This window comes from Capra hircus, chromosome 19, assembly GCF_001704415.2.
Source record: "Capra hircus breed San Clemente chromosome 19, ASM170441v1, whole genome shotgun sequence".
Classification (NCBI taxonomy): domain Eukaryota; kingdom Metazoa; phylum Chordata; class Mammalia; order Artiodactyla; family Bovidae; genus Capra; species Capra hircus.
In genome coordinates this window covers 47,694,280-47,712,444 of record NC_030826.1, presented here as the reverse complement: position 1 = coordinate 47,712,444, position 18,165 = coordinate 47,694,280, and the positions used below count along the sequence as shown (strand labels likewise).

The 18,165-nt window shown below is 51.3% G+C and overlaps 1 protein-coding gene across 1 annotated transcript; it reads left to right on the top strand.

The window, feature by feature from the left end:
• SMARCD2 (SWI/SNF related, matrix associated, actin dependent regulator of chromatin, subfamily d, member 2) lies at window positions 8,606-18,154 on the top strand. The gene is made up of 13 exons (XM_018065346.1): window positions 8,606-9,141; window positions 13,452-13,636; window positions 13,829-13,871; window positions 14,032-14,154; window positions 14,884-15,039; window positions 15,452-15,547; window positions 15,687-15,788; window positions 15,936-16,097; window positions 16,228-16,325; window positions 16,487-16,622; window positions 16,783-16,905; window positions 17,024-17,125; window positions 17,217-18,154. The coding sequence occupies exons 1-13, from the start codon at window positions 8,926-8,928 to the stop codon at window positions 17,268-17,270; spliced, it is 1,596 nt and encodes a 531-aa protein (XP_017920835.1). The 5' UTR covers window positions 8,606-8,925; the 3' UTR covers window positions 17,271-18,154.

Sequence of the window (18,165 nt, the reverse complement as noted above, 5' to 3'; positions counted from 1 at the left end):
CGCGCTCAGACCGTTGGGCAGGCACTGCCGGGCGGGGGCGCAAGACGACGCTCCTAGCCGGAGGATTTGCCTATTCTGCCTAGAAACTCGTGACGTTTGAGCAAAAGCTTAGCGAGGGTTGGCTGAGGCAGGAAGCTAAGACGACCGGAGGGGGTTACGGAGAAGATGAGAGTAGGGTTGCCTGTATCCTGCTTGGCAGAGAGCACATATTTGACTCGAGATAATGCTTACTGCAAAAAACAACGTGAAAACAAAAGGTAAACGGTTGCTGTAGCAAGTAATGGCCCTATAAGCAAAACAAGGGATTGTAGGTACCCCTGCCTGTTCGAGGGGTGGTGCGGCCCGAACAGGTGAGACTCCCGCGTGGGAGTGGTCTGCGCGCGCAGCTTTGTTCCTGCCTTGGGCCTCAGTGCGGGTTTGGCGTTGGGTCCAAGTTAGTGACTCGCACGAAGCCCACCAGGGACTTTTCCCGGCTCTTCCTGGGTGGACTGGGAAAGGGGTGCCCTGCCAGTGCCTTCCCTCGTTTCTGTAGCCCACTCCTCACATAGAAAAGTAACACGCTTGAGAGAAATTGGTTCAGGCTTCACTTCCTACCCAATGTGCGTGCGCCCTTCCTCCCCACCCTGCCCCAGTCAGGTCCTATCAATAAGCCATAAAAACTGGGGTGAGCTTATAAATCTTAGTTTGTTGCCTCTTTCCACCCTGAGACCTTTTTGTCAACTTCCACGTGGAACGTCTCCGGAGGGTCATGTCTCAAAACCCTTTCCCTGAGCCGAAATTAGGCCATTTGCTTCGGCGTCCTTTTGCGGCTCTGGCTCTCCCGTAGCCGCTGGACTGATCCTAAGCTGTGGGCTAAATTTCTTGATGGAAATTTGAAGATTTGGAAGGTTTTTTCAAGTGCTTACTTCTCTAGTACCCTAGTACCACTACCTCCTCTTTCCCTACTCACAGTTTCAGGGAGAATGTTGGATAGAATAGAAGCTTTGAGGCGAAATAATTTTGTCCATGAATGTCTTACTAGCTTTAGGACTATAGGAAATGTAGGTAACTTACAGTGTCCTCCTCTGGCAACAGGAATGGCATTTAGTTTGGTTATATGAAAGTGCCTACCATTGCTTTTGACACTAAACATAGGTGTGCAATAAATGGTCATCAGTTTTTTCCTTTTCCAATCTCAGAAAGGCCTTTCCTGATTACTCAAACTGCCGAGCTGTATTTTTCTTTGTAGCACTAACCACTACCTGACTTTGAGCTAAATATCCAGCGACCAACTTAAATGGGTGACCTGTTCTCTTCCCAAGTCTGCATTTAGTGATGTTGGTTGGTTACCTGAAAACCAAAAACTCTTTCATTGAAGTATAGTTGATTTACAATGTGATAGTTTCTGGATATATTCATATTCATGTATATAGAATAAACTATGTATATTCTTTTTCATATTCTTTTCCATTATGGTTTATTATAATGGTGGCTGCTGCTGCTAAGTCACTTCAGTCGTGTCCGACTCTGTGCGACCCCACAGATGGCATCCCATCAGGCTCTGCCATCCCTGGGATTCTCCAGGCAAGAACACTGGAGTGGGTTGCCATTTCCTTCTCCAATCCATGAAAGTGAAAAGTGAAAAGTGAAAGTGAAGTCGCTCAGTCATGTCCGACTCTTAGCGACCCCACAGAAGGCAGCCTACTGGAGTGGGGTGCCATTGCCTTCTCCATATAATGGTGGAAGTATATATATATGTATATATACATATAAGTTATCTATGTATATGTACATATGTTATATACATATATGTACATATACGTATATAACATATATATTAGATGTTACAAGTTAGGGTTTGATTGTATTTTTCTGAGAAATGGTTGGTAAACATTCACTAGTACATCACTGTATATATCTATTTACCTGTTTATTATTTTCTCTCTAGAAAATCTTTTTTTATAACTTATTTTTTATTTGTTTGTGCTAGGTCTTTATTGCTGCACCAGGGCTTTCTCCAGTTGCAATGAGCAGGGGCTTCTCTTCATTGTGCGCGGGCTTCTCATTTTAGGGCATGGGCTCTCAGGCACACACGCTTCATTAGTTGAGGTGCATGGGCCCAGTAGCTGTGACTTGAGGGCTCTAGAGAGCAGGCTCAGTAGTTGTGGCGCGCTGGCTTAGTTGCTCCGTGGCATGTGGAATCTTTGTCGGATCTTCCCTGACCAAGGATCAAACCTGTGTCCCCTGCATTGGCAAGTGAATTTCTTATCCACTGTACCACCAAGGAATTCCTCTCTCTAGAATCTTGTGTCAAAACACGAGGGCATGATTTTCATCTATCTTATTTATTGCTGTCACCTTAGCACTCAGAACAGTGATTGCACATAGCATGCACTAAATAAATATTTAGTAGTTGAGTGAGCTAGGAGTCTGTGAAGAGTGGTGATTTCATACCTTAATTTTCTTTGTGGGGAGGTATGATGTAACTCCTTCAGAAGACTTCTAGTTTTATGATGCCAGCCTCTTTGACTGCTTTCTGTTTTCCCCTGCTTCTTCATCCACTGTTGCCAAAGGTAGGGGCGAGGATGAGACTCTGGATCTGTCTAGAAAAGATATCACCACCATCCTCTTTAAGGCAACAAGCTTGGTGCATCATCCCCACCCTTGGTGTCCTCTATCAGCAGGAGTGGAAGATTTGTGCTTGTCAGACACATACCTTCAACTTATCCTAACCCCAGATGACTCAAAAGGCCAAAATGGGGATGACCCCTAACACTGTTTTTCAAAAAAGTGTTTCTTTTACCTCTTCATAAAGTTCCCAACAATTACTATTGTACGGGTTAGTTTTTAAAGCATTTGGAGATTTCTGAGAAGTTTTAATTGAAGGTTTCTATTTTGTTTTCATAGGAATATTTTAAGAAATATTTCATTTGTCTCAAGTTTTAGAGTAACTTAAAGAGTTTATGAAAATAGAGTATATACCAAAATTTATCAAACTGCAATTTAAATATGTGAAGTTGTCAATCATATTTCAATACAACTTTTTAAAAAGTCACTATTTGGGGCTTCCCAGGTGGCGCTAGTGGTAAAGAACCCGGCTGCCAATGCATGAGACGTAAGAGACTCGGGTTTGATCCCTGGGTCAGGAAGATGCCCTGGAGGAGGGCATGGCAACCCACTCCAGTATTCTTGCCTGGAGAATCCCATGGATAGAAGAGCCTGGCTGGTTATAGCCTATAGGGTTGCAAAGAGTTGGATACAACTGAAGCGACTCAGCACATAGAAATACTTAATATTCTACATGAAAACTCTTATTTTTTTTTCAGTATCAGAAAACAAATTTCAGTTTCATGTGAGAATGTTTTTTCAGTTGTGTAACACATTACTTTAGTATGTTATTTCTAGCAAAATGTATTTGTGATGTGATGCTTCTGTTGCTTTACCTAATTTTTAGCATGTTCACTGTTTTTAGTTTTTGGCCCTTTACAAATTTATTTTCCTGGTTCAGTTCAGTTCAGTCGCTCAGTCATGTCCGACTCTTTGCGACCCCATGAATTGCAGCACGCCAGGCCTCCCTATCCATCACCAACTCCCGGAGTTCACTCAAACTCACGTCCATCGAGTCGGTGATGCCATCCAGCCATCTCATCCTGTCATCCCCTCTTCCTCCTGCCCCCAATCCCTCCCAGCATCAGAGTCTTTTCTAATGAGTCAATTCTTCACATGAGGTGGCCAAAGTACTGGAGTTTCAGCTTTAGCATCATTCCTTCCAAAGAAATCCCAGGGCTGATCTCCTTTAGAATGGACTGGTTGGATCTCCTTGCAGTCCAAGGGACTCTCAAGAGTCTTCTCCAACACCACAGTTCAAAAGCATCAATTCTTCGGCGCTCAGCCTTCTTCACAGTCTAACTCTCACATCCATACATGACCACAGGAAAAACCATAGCCTTGACTAGACGGACCTTTATTAGCAAAGTAATATCTCTGCTTTAGAATATGTTATCTAGGTTGGTCATAACTTTTCTTCCAAGGAGTAAGCGTCTTTTAATTTCATGGCTGCAATCACCATCTGCAGTGATTTTGGAGCCCCCCAAAATAAAGTCTGACACTGTTTCCACTGTTTCCCCATCTATTTCCCATGAAGTGATGGGACCGGATGCCATGATCTTCGTTTTCTGAATGTTGAGCTTTAACCCACTTTTTTCACTCTCCTCTTTCACTTTCATCAAGAGGCTTTTTAGTTCCTCTTCACTTTCTGCCGTAAGGGTGGTGTCATCTGCATATCTGAGGTTATTGATATTTCTCCTGGCAATCTTGATTCCAGCTTGTGCTTCTTCCAGCCCAGCGTTTCTCATGATGTACTCTGCATAGAAGTTAAATAATCAGGGTGACAATATACAGCCTTGATGTACTCCGTTTCCTATTTGGAACCAGTCTGTTAATGCATATCAAATGTAAGTCTAGTTCATAAGCTCTATCACAGTAACCTCTTCAAGCCACCCTCATTTCTCTTTTGTGGCTTTGAACAGTTTTGCTCATTTATGTTAACTCTTTCTGCAAAGTGCTACCAAGTCAACATCCTAATCAGTGCTTGTGAGAAATTAAAAGTTTCAGCACTTATAGTTGGCAGGACTTCTTTCAGCTTATTTTTTTCAGGTACTTTTGAATGTCATTTTCTATATTGTCATATGCTTATATTTTTACTATGCTTTTTCCAGTTCCTCAGCAGCATATCATCCTTAACTTTAATTTCTTCAATTAAAATCTTAAGCTTCAACATGTTTAAGGCTATTTATATAATCCCATGTAATAAAAATAGCTGTATCATGTAAATATAGCTGTTTTTAAAGTTCTGATAATTTTATAAAATGATCACTTAGTGAATTGAATTTTGGCAAGAGAGCTCACTCCAGCCCACCCTTCCTTTTTATGAACGGTGCTTTCCTAGGGAAGTGGAAGTCATTCCTTCAGGTGTAGAATTGCTTTGGCTCAGGTAGTTCATGGTCACGTGACTGGGTTATAGAAGCAGCAGGTCTGAACCTGACAAAAGCAGAAGAAACTCCAGCTAGAGAACTATCCTTTCCTGTACCTGTATCTCTCATTTGACTACTTTTTTTGATTTCTATGTTCTCCAAATCTGCTGCCTCCCTGATCCCTCAAGACCCTCTCTCTCCCTTTTGTTGTTGATTAGTTGCTAAGCCATGTCCGACTCTTGTGACCCCATGGACTCTAGCCCACCAGGCTTCTCTGTCCATGGGATTCTCCAGGCAAGAATACTGGAGTAGGTTGCCATTTCCTTGGGGATCTTCCCAATCCAGGGATTGAAAGCATGTCTCCTGCATTGCTGGCAGATTCTTTAGCAATGAGCCACCTGGGAAACCCCCTCTTTCTCTCTTACCTGCTTTTGATTCCTGGGACTGGAAATACCTGACTCAGGGCAACTTATTAATAGAGGCTAAATAGCTAGTTAGGATCAATATAGCCTTAACCAGAATCAGAAGAGCTTATAGATTAAGGATTAAACATAAGGAGTTAGTATGAAGTGAATCAACCTTGGCGATCCATCAGAGTCAAGATAAGGATAAGATCTGAGTAGGGAGTAAACAAAGAAAAATCCAGGAATTCAGGTGGAGGGTCACAGTCAATACAATACTTCCACAGGAGTGAGGCTGTAAAGCTCAAGAAAGATTTGAGAGTCAAAGTTAACTGTTATGGTTGTTGTCCAGTCACTCAGTCATGTCCAACTCTTTGTGACCCCATGAACTGGAGGACGCCAGGCTTACCTTTCCTTCACAATCTCCTGGAAATTTCTCAAACTCATGTCCACTGAATCAACGATGCCATCCAACTATCTCATCCTCTGTCATCCCCTTCTCCTCCTGCCTTCAGAACTGTTATGGTTAAGCTGGTTTTAACCTTCTACCATGATGGATTACCTCCTGATTGGAAACAACTTGAAACAGAGTCCTGGGATGGGGAAGCAGAGGTAACTTTTATCAGAGTTATTTCCTGAGCAGGCATTGTTTCTGCACGGTCCTAGAGTTCACGCTGCAGGAATGTGTGGATGGAGACAGAGCCCCAAACAAAAGTCACAGCACAATAGGATGAGTACTCTTAAATTTAGAGTGCTGTGGAAAAACAGAAAAGAGAATAGCAAATTGACAATGGCATTTGGTGAATGGGGATCAGAAATGACGGAGACTTGCAGAGGCAGTGACATTTGAGCTGGTCTTGAAGAATAAACAGACTCTTACATAGCAGGGAACTGGGGAAGAACACTTACTTAATAAATATGTATTGAGTACTTTACTCTATGCCAGGTATAGTTCCAGGCAGTGGGGACATAGCAGCAAAAAAGTCCCCACCTTAAACGAGCTTATATTTTAGTGACATCATAGAAGAACCACAGCATGAAAGGCATGTTCAGGGAAGGGCAGGTTCAGTGTGATTTGATGGTAGAATTCATGGGATATTGATGGGGAATAAAGCTATAGAGATAGGAGGAGGACAGAGAATAGAGAGTCAACTGTGCCATGCTTATAGACTCTTCTGTAAGCCATTGTCTTTTAACATTTTAGGAACCTTTTCTGCCAAAGATATCTTTTCAAGGTCAGTCAACATAAAAAAAAGTAGAGCTCCTTGGTTACAGCAGGGATATGGAGGTGGAGCAAGGGAGGAACTCCTAGCTCAGCCCTCTCAACCTCACTTTCAACTCTCCACAAGAGCGCTGAGAAACCCAAAGGACCCCAGTGGGTTTAAAACCCACTAGTGAAGGTGATGGAAGACATGAATGTGGGAGCACTGTTTCTCTGCAGGTAATAACAGACCAGAGGTAACAGAACGACAACAACTACCAACAAGAAATCATATACAGTGGTAAATGCCTGGATTGTGGATTCTCAGGCCAGATTAGAACCAGAACTAAATCTCAGCACCATCACAGGAAGAACAAGCAAGTATCTGAATCTCTCTGCCTTGATTTCTAAAACAGAGGTAAAAGTAGTATTTATATGTATTGTAGGGATTAAATAAGGTAATGTGTAGTAAATGCTTAATAAATGTTTGCTATTCTCTCCCTACTGTCTAGGAAATCTTTCTCAATTTCTACCATGTCTTAGATATGTTTTCCCCCTAAAACCTTGAGGATATTTTTTTCATAGCAATTAACTCATTGCTGATGTTATCATTTTATCTCATTGCACTTGAAGATCATTCACTTGTTTACACATACACAGAGGGTTGAACCAGAATTACCTGGGAGGTCTTTTTTTGAATACAGCACAGGGATCCAGTGGTTGTGTGTGTGTATGTGTAGGGGGGTGGCTTGGCAAGGATAGTTTGGAATAGCTCCCCAGCGGATTCACCCCTACTACTTCCTCTGGAACTGCTGTTGGTCTAGCAGCTTGAAAGGGCTGAAATGGACATCACCTGCATTGTTAAGAATTCTTTACCCACTTTGCAGTGGTGGGGAGGGGACCTGGTGGAACAATTCCAGTGGTTTGTTCTCAGACTTGCAGGTAACCCACTTTTAGGGAGAAAGAGGAGAATCTCTGAGAAGACAGGAGAGCAGCAGCAGCAACAGCAGGGTTGGTCACTGAAGGATAAAGCTACCAGGAAGTAGAGATGTGCAGAACTAATCAAAAAGGGTTGCACTATGAACAGGATCTAGGGTGCTTTGGTGCAAGACTTGGTTGGGGATGAAAACATAAAACAGAGAATTTATATAATGAAAAATTCTATCTTCGGTACTCCAAAGTGTACTGAGTAGCAACAGCATTGCTTGAGAGCTTGTTAGGAATGCAGAATCTTGATCCCTAGCCTAGAACCCAAGCTTACAGAATTATACTCTGCATTTTAAACAAAAGCCCAGCTGTTTCTTATGCTCCTTAGAGTTTGAGGAGCACTGGTCTGAATCATGGAGAGAAAGTCATAGAACACCTGGCAAGGCTGAAGCCCTTTTGAGTACCTCTGACTTAGGGCTGATTTCTGAAGTTATTGAACTTTTGAAAGTCGCTATAAATCTTGGAGACAGACCTTATTTAACTCTAGGAGCCTTCTCGGAATGCAAAATTCCTTTGCCTAGGAACATCTCCTGTGGAGTAAAGTTATTACTAGGTTTCCTTAATGGGAGGCAGAGGCACATTCAAAATAGGCGATAAGAGCTCGGCGCTTGGCCAATTCAACACTTCACACAGTGGACCGGGTCCGAAGCTGCCAAGTCCGCTGGCAGCTCTGGCTTTTAAAGTCAAGTTGGCAGCTGCCCTGCCACAGAGAGCAGCTCGTTGTCTTTAATTCTAAAAACGTAGAAACGAGGACAAAACTATTTTCAGGGAGCGTGACCCGGTACCTCGGGGATTCGGCTGCACCGAGGAGAAATCAGCAATTACTCTTACACCGTACTCTTACCTCCTGACCTTCGACCTCTGACCCCCCCTACCGCATTTCCGTGCGCAGCTTCCGCTCCCGCCCCTCCGGTGGAGGGCCGACCCAAGGGATGTGGGCGGGGCTTCGGGGCCCGGCAGTTAGGGGCGGTGCCTGTTGGGGGCGGGTCTCGCGAGGGGCGGGATTTGAGGAGACATCCTCGCATTGGGCGACTAGGTATAGGCGGGGCTTGGTGCTGGGCTGGGTTAGGCGGGGCAGGGAGTTAGTTACCGCCTCTGGGTAACTGGACGCTGGCGGCCAAACCTCCGGAGGCCCGGGGAGGCAGCGGGCCCGTAGCAGATCCCGGATCCGGAATTTTTCGGGCAGGACCGGAATCAAGATCGGCCCTGCCCCAAAGTGGGTTTCTGAAGAACTCGCGAACTTGGATTAGGAAAGCCCGGAATCCGGATCAACAAAACCCAGAACCCGGAATTTAGATCGGAAAGTCCCGGAGCACGGAGTGCGGAGCGAACTCAGCGCGGAGCCCGGAGTCCGGACCGAGACACCGCCGGACGGGACGGAGCGATGTCGGGCCGTGGCGCGGGCGGGTTCCCGCTGCCCCCGTTGAGCCCTGGCGGCGGCGCGGTTGCTGCGGCCCTGGGAGCGCCGCCTCCGCCAGCGGGACCCGGCATGCTGCCCGGACCGGCGCTTAGGGGGCCTGGGCCGGCTGGAGGCGTGGGGGGCCCCGGGGCCGCTGCCTTCCGCCCCATGGGCCCCGCGGGCCCGGCGGCGCAGTACCAGGTGAGGAGGGCGGATGGGCGGGCGGCGCCTCGAGCACTCCCGGGGCTGGGGGCCTCTAGTGAGGGCCCTGGGGCAGCCTCCTGAATAGGGGGCACAGAGGCTCTGCATGCGGATTTCACGGGGCACGGTGGGGGGCAAGGGCAGGGACCCTCGGGCTCGGCCAGGTGGTGGTGGAGGATTTGAGGGAGAAGGTAAGAGCGACTCGGGTGGAGGGTTTGAACCATTTGGGAGCGTCTGGGGGTCTTCCTTGGAACGGGGATTCTGAATAACTGAGAGATGGAGGCGTAGTCGAAGCTAGTGAGTTGTGGACGGGTGGAATGAGAAATCTAGTATAGATTCTCGGGTAAAGGGTCCTGGGAAGTGATGAGAAAGTTTTGGGAAAGAGCCCTCATTGAGAAAGCAGGGTTACCCTGCATTGGTCTTGGTCATACTCCAAGTCTGCTCTGGGTTTTTTTTTCTCCCCCTAGTTGGGAACTGGCAGAGTTTTAGCGTGTCTGAGATGGCTCCCAGCTGCTAAGGAGGAGGAAGAAGGGCCTGGCTTCCCAGGGGCACAGAAGGCAGAGGATGGGGATTGCAGCCCGTGCAAGGGGAATCTACTACTGGGCCAGGCCCTGGCACCTTCACACAGGGATGCCTCTGGGTTAGATCAGAGAGGGTGGTGGACAGGCCTGAGGAAGGAGGAAAGCCTAGCCCATTCTGGACAGACTTTCTGGCTTTCTGCCTGGTGTCATAGTGTCCAGGAGTTGATTAGTCTGGAGGAACAGAGAGGCACCACTGAGTACTGCTGGTCTGGGGCTGGAGGAGCCTGCAGAGAGTTGCCTCAAAGGGTTCTGTCTGACCCCTTCTGGGTCTGGCTTTGCAGAGGACTTCTCAGGTTGCAGCTTCAAAGGCCATGGAGAAACTGTGGGGTCAGTGTGTGAGGAACTCAGCCTCACACTGGGGGTGGGGCTTACCAGTCCCCAAGTTCATTGTTTCTGGTTGCCCCAGAATGCTTGGGAATTGCCCTCATCCTTTTTCCTGCCCTTCTCTCCACTTTTAATTAGCCTTTAGGTTCTAAACAACAACATATTCCAATCTGTGTGCCCCAGCACTTGACACGGAAGTCTTGCTAATCTCTCAGGGCAGCTGGGAGATTCTCATGTCTCCCTTCCCTCTTGCCCCCAGGTAAAGGTCCCCTAAGTGGTTCCTCATAGAGTAGGAGCCCTGGGTCCCCACTTTGTGAAGAGATGCTTCACTGGGACGGTGATTTTTCCTTCTTGCACCTCATGTTCCCTCTTCTCTCTGAACCAAGGATCTGGCTATTGACAGAGACAGACCTGGTCCCCAAGACTCCAGCTGGGATTCATCTTTCCCATCTTGCTCTCACTCCAGGGGATTCATGGGCCCAGGGTGTCACTGAGGGATCCCTGGGTCTGTCATTCCAGCTCTTAGGTGAGTTAGCTGAGGAGCCTCCCTGGGGGCCGTTGGCCCCGGGGAAGGCTCCAAGGACTAGATAGGAGCCTCTCTAATTTCCTAAGCCTGGGGAAAGCCCTGAGAGGACGGATTCCAGAGTGATTTGGAGGGAGTGGCCTTGGACTGGTGGCAAGGCTGAGCTAACTGGCTGGGTACCCCAGGCTTCCAGGAGAGGGGACCTTGGGGAAGGCACGGAGCCTCTGCCTCCCTGGGCTTCCCCTGCAGCTTCTCATGGCCTCCTCCTCCTTCAGGGAAGGGGCATGTGTGTACATGTGGGGGGAGGGAGGGCCCGGTTCATGTCTGCTGACTTCAAGGAGGATCCTATGTGGCCTCTTTCCAAGTCCAGTTATGTGACTTCTGGGAGAAGGGACTTGAGATCTGAGGAGCAGGGGGTGTGTCTGCTGGGGCATGTGAGGTGAGCTGGAGGAGTGAGGCTCTCAAGCCCACGTTGGGCAAATAGGGGAGCTTACTGGTCGAAGGGAAGTGATGACCCCACCTCTTTACAGAGTGTTTCAAGCTGTGGGTCACGGTCTACTAAGGAGCTTAAAGAAAACATAATATTAAAATAAAAAACAAACACTACACCGCCCCCCCCACCCCTGCAAAGAACACAGATTGCTGGGTTCACGCCAGAGAGTTGAAAATATTTTGTATGTCTGCAGAGGTAGGTTCTCTTCTTCTTGGTCCTTAGGCCCAGCCTTCAGAGGCACCAGGGGCCAGACTGGCCTCCCACCCCTGCTGTCCTGGGCGGTGGATCCAGAGTCCGGTTGAGGACATGGGCTGTGCTGGGCTAAGGGAGAGGAGGTTACTGCTCACATCTGAGTCTCAGGGCATGGAGCCAGGCCTCCCTAGCCCTGCTGCGGGAAAGGGGTCAGGGAGCCTAAGAGATCAGGGCTCTGTTCTTTTTTTATTTTTTTTTAAGTCTTGGGTTGTTTTTTAGAAGAGGAGGAATTACTGGTGCTTCAGAGCCCAGGTGTGGAGCTTGGCCAGGCTGAGCTGGGACTGCAGGAACTGTAAGCCGCCTTTCCAGGGGCCCCTTCCCACCTTGGGAGAAGTCTGGGGCCCTGGGCGAGCTGGGGGGCCTCGCAGGCTTCCTCCAGGCCCGGCCTGTGCCACCTGGTTTTGAGACTTCCTGTTCCGGGAGCACCTGCCTAGGCGGGCTGCGTGGTGCTCAGGACCTCCCACTCTGCAGGTTCCCTGCCTCAGTCGTTCCACCCCCTCAGCTCAGGCGCTGGTGGGAAACACTCGAGTCTAGGGTGCGAGGGGGCCAGGCTCTCAGCTGTGGCCACCCTGAGTTTTTTTTCTAGCATCTCTAGCTGTGTAGCTCTGGCTCATTAAGGCAGAGAAGCAGGCTGTCTTTGCCTCTCCGAAGCTCACAGGAGCCTCCTCCTGATGAGGAGACTTGTGGTAGGACTCCAGAGGCCCCCCATCCTCCCAAACGCTTCCTTCCCACCCTCCTCCTTCTCCCCTCCCCTGTCTTTGGGTCGTGTTTCTCCTCTGTGTGTGCCTCTGTGTGTGCCTCTGGTCAAGAAACTGACCGTCCTTGGTGAGAACGTGGGATGAGTGCGGGATGAAGAGTTGGAGTAGGAATCTCATCTCTGTGATGCTGGCAGGGAAGGGGGTTGGGGGGGCGGGGGGGGGGTCCTTTGATTTGGTGTGAATCCCCACCCAGCCTGGCTTGGTTGGCTGGTTGTGCTGGTTGCATAATCTGGGCCCTGGGGCCAGCCCTGTGAAGCTGCCAGGGACAGTGTGTGCGAGGCAGAGCTGCCAAACAGGCCTTGCAGGCAGCAGCAGCCACAAGAAAGGGGGTGGGGGCTCCTCCCCAGTGGGTTCCACAGTAATGTTGGGGAGCCGGACCTCAGTGGGAAATCCCTTCTGCAGGTTTTGAAAGAAGCCACCTCCTACCCAGCTTCCTCTGCTGATCCTAAGACTTTGATCCTTGCATCCCAGGCTAATCTTATCTCCATTCTCCAGCTTGGCATTGCCAAGCAGCCCCAGCCACCAGGTGGCGTGCGGACCGCAGGCAGAGGCCAGGTGCCAGCTGCTCTCCCTTCCGCAGACCACTGGGGAGCCACAGCTTCCATTTGGAATCTTCAGGCCTAGAGGTTGGGGGCTGGGCAGCAGAGAGGTGAGAGAAGGGTCCAGTTCTGGGTGGTGAGTAGGGGCCATATGGCGACCAGATGGCCTGTGTACTCTGCCTGAGGCTGCCCCCACCCGTCGGGACAGGCTCCAAGCCATCCTGTTGCAGCTTGCTCACCTGCGGTGCCGCTGCCGATGGGCCTGCCAGCCCTTTGGACTGCCGTTCCCTGCTCAGTCACACCACCAGGCCGGTGACTGGGGATGGGCACTGGGGCTGTGCCCCGTCAGCCTGCTCGCATCACAGCCACAGTCCGCCGCCTGGCTACGACACTGCCCCTGGCTTCTGCCTCAAGCTGGGGGAGGAGAGGATGGAGTGCTCGGTGGGACCATCTGAGAGCCTTGAGGCCGGCTGGTCCAGGGAGCCAGGCAGAGTGTTGCTGGGGCCAGAAGGTGGTTGCAAGTGGCAATGGGCCCTGAAAAACTCCCCCAGGCCCTTCTCCCTGCAGGCAGGGTTCTCCTCCCACCCCTTGGGCTCTGCGGGCCTCATTCGCTGGCACGGCTGCCAGGGCGGTTGAAGGGGGCGGGGCAGGTGTGGTTTACACTTCTGCTCTCAGGCGCTTGCTCCCCTTTGTTCCTGGCACTCCTGCCTGGGCTCGGCGGCCCCGTGGTGTGCTGCTCAGGACTGGACCCGGCTGAGGAGAGGGATGGAAGGAATGGGTTATGGGCCCCGTTGGGCCTCACCCCTGACCTATGCACCCCCGTTGGCTCACTTCCCCCAGCGGCCTGGCATGTCCCCAGGGAGCCGGATGCCCATGGCTGGCTTGCAGGTGGGACCCCCTGCCGGCTCCCCCTTTGGCACAGCTGCTCCACTTCGACCTGGCATGCCACCCACCATGATGGACCCATTCCGAAAACGCCTGCTTGTGCCTCAGGCCCAGCCCCCGATGCCTGCCCAGCGCCGGGGGTAAGACCTTCCTGTTTCTTCTACCCCGTCTAGCGTAGCTCTGGCAGTAACACGGTTTCCGTGTGTCCTAAGAGCTGCGATGACTGAGGAAGACTCCTGGTTGTCTTGGGAAGGTCCTGGGGACTGGAGAGGTGGGGAGGCGGGGAGGTCCTTTGGACCATTGACCTCTTCGTTGGGTTTCTGTCCTCTTAGGTTAAAGAGGAGGAAGATGGCAGATAAAGTTCTACCTCAGCGAGTGAGTATGTTGGGAGAGGGCCTAAGAGGCCCACCCAAGGGCTGGTTGGCTGAGGGTGGACTCAGTCTCCCCTCACCTTGGGGTGAGGGAGGAAGTGAGGAAGGAGCCAGAGCTGCAGCTGAAATGAGCTGATGGATCCTTGCTCCCTCCACACTTCCAGATTCGGGAGCTTGTCCCAGAGTCTCAGGCGTACATGGACCTCTTGGCTTTTGAACGGAAGCTGGACCAGACCATTGCTCGAAAGCGGATGGAAATCCAGGAGGCCATCAAAAAGCCTCTGACGGTGTGTGCAGCCCCAGCCGCTCCTGGGCCTCGCCAAGCTTCTCTGCCCCTCCCTGGGCTTGTTTTCCAGGGGCCAAGTGGGCGTCTCTGATGGGCTAGAGCAGGATGTTTTACACTATAGGATACAGCCCATTTAGCATGAATTTGCTTTGATGTGGTGAGGCCAGCCTATTTTTAATGGAACATTAGGGTTGTAGAAATGATCATTCTTCACAGTAGCAAAGGAATTACGACATTTTTGATTCATATATTTGCATATATGTGCAGATCCTGGATTATAATTTAAAACATTAATATTGTACATCATGGTCAGAAGTTTGAAAGGCAAAGCTGGAGGGTAGATGAGGATAGTTCCTGTCTTCCCCGTCCCTAGAGAAATTTTATCTAGAGAACAGTTCCTTGAATGGTGGAGGCTTTCCGGGAGACGATGTTCTGTAGCCACAATGAGTGTTTGGGTTTCACTTAAACTATGAGCCAGCGACTTCTGATAGCACCCTCAGTGTATCTGTCACACCGCCGATGCCCTGTATTGGACCTTTTGGTACTGCATCTGTTTCCCCATAAAGTTGTGAGTCCCTTGAAGGTGAGGGATGAGATTTCCTCGCCCAGTTCCCAGGGCCTCACTAGGCGCCTGACCCATAGCACTCTCTGTATGGGTGTGAAATGAGTTCAGACGGGAGGATTGGGTAGCAGCTGGTCCCTGTCTAGTTAACCTGTTGTCTGTCTTTAGCAAAAACGAAAGCTGCGGATCTATATTTCCAATACATTCAGTCCCAGCAAGGCAGAAGGTGACAGTGCAGGAACCACAGGGACCCCTGGAGGAACCCCTGCAGGGGACAAGGTGGCTTCCTGGGAACTCCGAGTAGAGGGAAAACTGCTGGATGATGTGAGTTGGGGAAGGAGGTGTCTGGAGGGGCAGTGGTCTGTGTGGGTTTCGGACTTGGGCCAGACACTTAGGCACTTCCAGGGTCATCCTGCTGGAGGGAGAGGGCACAGCACCCAGTCCAGAGGTGGGAGGTTTGTGTGGTTGTTACAGTGCTTTTCCTGCAGATGGCGATAGAGTGTCCTGAGGAAGGGGTGCCCTTGCTAATTCCGGTCCTTTACTGGCTGACAGCGGGGCTGCCTAGGGCCCCTTTCTGTGCCTCAGGTCTCACTTTTCCTGGCTTCTTTCAGGGCCTGAGAATCCTCAGTACCCTGAGCTTTAGGACTGAAACAATATTCCTCTGTTCGGGGCTTAGTATGTGGCTTAGGCTTGAACCTTCAGTGGCACCCCTGTCTCACCCCCTTTACATCCCCAGCCTAGTAAACAGAAGCGGAAGTTTTCTTCCTTCTTTAAGAGCCTCGTCATCGAGCTGGACAAGGAACTGTACGGGCCGGACAACCACCTGGTAGAGGTGAGAGCGGGCCCGGGGCTTGGGAGCACAGGGTGCCGTGCCCGGAGGGCAGAGGAATGGCCTCAGTCCCCTTGCAGGGCCGGGTGCGTATGTTGCCCGCCCCTTTGGTGATGAGCTTGACTCTCCTTCCTCCTGCCAGTGGCACCGGATGCCCACCACCCAGGAGACAGACGGCTTCCAGGTGAAACGGCCTGGAGACCTGAACGTCAAGTGCACCCTCCTGCTCATGCTGGATCATCAGGTGACGAGTGCCCTGAGGCCACGTCTGGGCTCATGGGGACTGTCATCTGGGGCGGGGGCAGGTGCCCATTGGAAACCCTTCCTGTGCCTGCCCTAGCCTGCTTTGGGTTTTTTTTTCCCTCCTCTGACTCCCGTCTGTCCATGCCAGCCCCCGCAGTACAAGCTGGACCCCCGCCTGGCGAGGCTGCTGGGGGTGCACACGCAGACGAGGGCTGCCATCATGCAGGCCCTGTGGCTCTACATCAAACACAACCAGCTGCAGGACGGCCACGAGCGCGAGTACATCAACTGCAACCGCTACTTCCGCCAGGTAAGCGGGGACACCGCCCCCTCCCCTTCCGGCCCCCGCCTGCCTTGCCTGTGGCGCCACACTGCCCCGGGACGGGCCACTTCCCCATGTGCCCACCAGCGCGTCACCGACCCTCTGGCGCCCTCCCCAGATCTTCAGCTGCGGCCGACTACGTTTCTCTGAGATTCCCATGAAGCTGGCAGGGTTGCTGCAGCATCCAGACCCGATTGTCATCAACCACGTCATCAGGTAAATGGGAAGGGGGAGGAACGCTGCTCTCAGGGGTTTACCTTTGACTTCAATTAAAGCCAAAGCGAAGCAGCACGTTTGGTTTCTTGCTCCCTGGGTGTGTGTGGTTTGGCCCCGGGCGGGCGGGAGGGAAGTAGCTCCCTCTCCTGTGTGCCGTGTAGCGTGGACCCTAACGACCAGAAGAAGACAGCCTGTTACGACATTGACGTGGAGGTGGATGACCCGCTCAAGGCCCAGATGAGCAATTTTCTGGCCTCTACCACCAATCAGCAGGAGATCGCCTCCCTTGATGTCAAGGTGGGCCCCAACCTCCTCTGGGCCCCCAGTGAGCATGGGCAGGTGTCGGGCATTTCCGTTTATATAGCACCTTGGGATGGGACCTGAGTCCTTTGGGGTTGGGGCTGGAAGCAGACCTTGTCGGGGTGGGAGCCAGTCTGACACGTACCCCTTTGCCCAGATCCACGAGACTATTGAGTCCATCAACCAGCTGAAGACCCAGAGGGATTTCATGCTCAGTTTTAGCACTGACCCCCAGGACTTCATCCAGGAGTGGCTCCGTTCCCAGCGCCGGGACCTCAAGGTGTGCCCCTTTTTCCTGAGGGTGATCCCACGTTAAGCTCTGGGGGTTCTGTTCCCAGCACCGTTCTTCTGGCTCAGGGGTGGGAATTGCGTTCAGCTCTGCTCCTGGTGCTCTACAGATCATCACTGATGTGACTGGGAACCCGGAGGAGGAGAGACGAGCAGCTTTCTACCACCAGCCCTGGGCCCAGGAAGCAGTAGGGAGGCACATCTTTGCCAAGGTGAGGCGGCTCTGCCCTGGCTGGCCTGGAGGGCATACCGGAGGGCAGGGTGGGCAGCCGGGCCTGAGCCGCTGGTCTGTCCCTGCTCCAGGTGCAGCAGCGAAGGCAGGAACTGGAACAGGTGCTGGGAATCCGCCTGACCTAACTGCTCAGGGACCCCTTCCTTTCTTCCCAGCCTGGAGCCACGCCCTCAGCCTGGAAGGGGACCACCCTCTGGGGCGCAGACACGTAGGATAACGAGGGGGTGAGGGGCATCTCCAGTTACCCTCGGCTCCCCGGCTTTAGTTTCTTAAGTGTAGTGATAGGATTCCTTGTTGCTTGGTCCTCCAAAGCCTTCTTACTTACACATTGGCTTTAACTGGGTTCACGAGAGGCCTCCTATGCCCCCTGCAGGCAGGCCTGAGAAGGACCTGGAGGCTCTGCTTTGACATTTTAACCGAGACCTTTTGGAACCAGAGGCCCCTGGCTTTGCTTGTTTACAGACCCCCTTGGGGCGAGTGTCCACGCTGGCTCCAGGGAGCGGGGTGAGGAAGAGGAGCATGGCTCCCTTTCTTCCCAGCCTTTCCAAACCAAAGTTCTTTGCCATTCCTACCAGCCCAGCCTTGCTGCTGGTAATTTCCTTTCCTTCGGGTTATTTGCACTATTTGTGGAGCAGGATTTTCTATGCGGGAGCCACTTTTTTTATGGGGGTGTGTTGGGGGTTTTCAGGGAGCCCTACTTGGGGGTCCCTTATTTTCTTTTCTCAATCTATGCAAGCGGCTCTGGCCGCCATCATCTCCTGCGATGCCAGAGGGCTGTCACCCCAGTTCTTGGGCCCAGGGTAACGCCTCCTAGGGAGAGGGCACCCTAATTCTCTGGCGTGGCCTGAGGCGTGGGTGTGTGTGTGCTCGGTGGAGGGCAGTGGGAGATGGGGAGGACTGTTGTTGCTCTTTGGAGCCTGTTAAGGAGGGTGGGCCGAGGGCTTGGCAAACGCCACTTCTGGCAGGTTTGGAAATTTCCAAATAAATCTTTGTTTATTGGTGGTACCTAGACCTGGTGAT

Coding starts and splice junctions, on each gene's coding strand:
- SMARCD2 (XM_018065346.1), top strand. CDS start 8,926: ATGTCGGGCCGTGGCGCGGGCGGGTTCCCGCTGCCCCCGTTGAGCCCT. Junction 14,155..14,883: donor CCATCAAAAAGCCTCTGACG/GTGTGTGCAGCC, acceptor GTCTGTCTTTAG/CAAAAACGAAAGCTGCGGAT. Junction 16,326..16,486: donor GTCATCAACCACGTCATCAG/GTAAATGGGAAG, acceptor TGTGCCGTGTAG/CGTGGACCCTAACGACCAGA.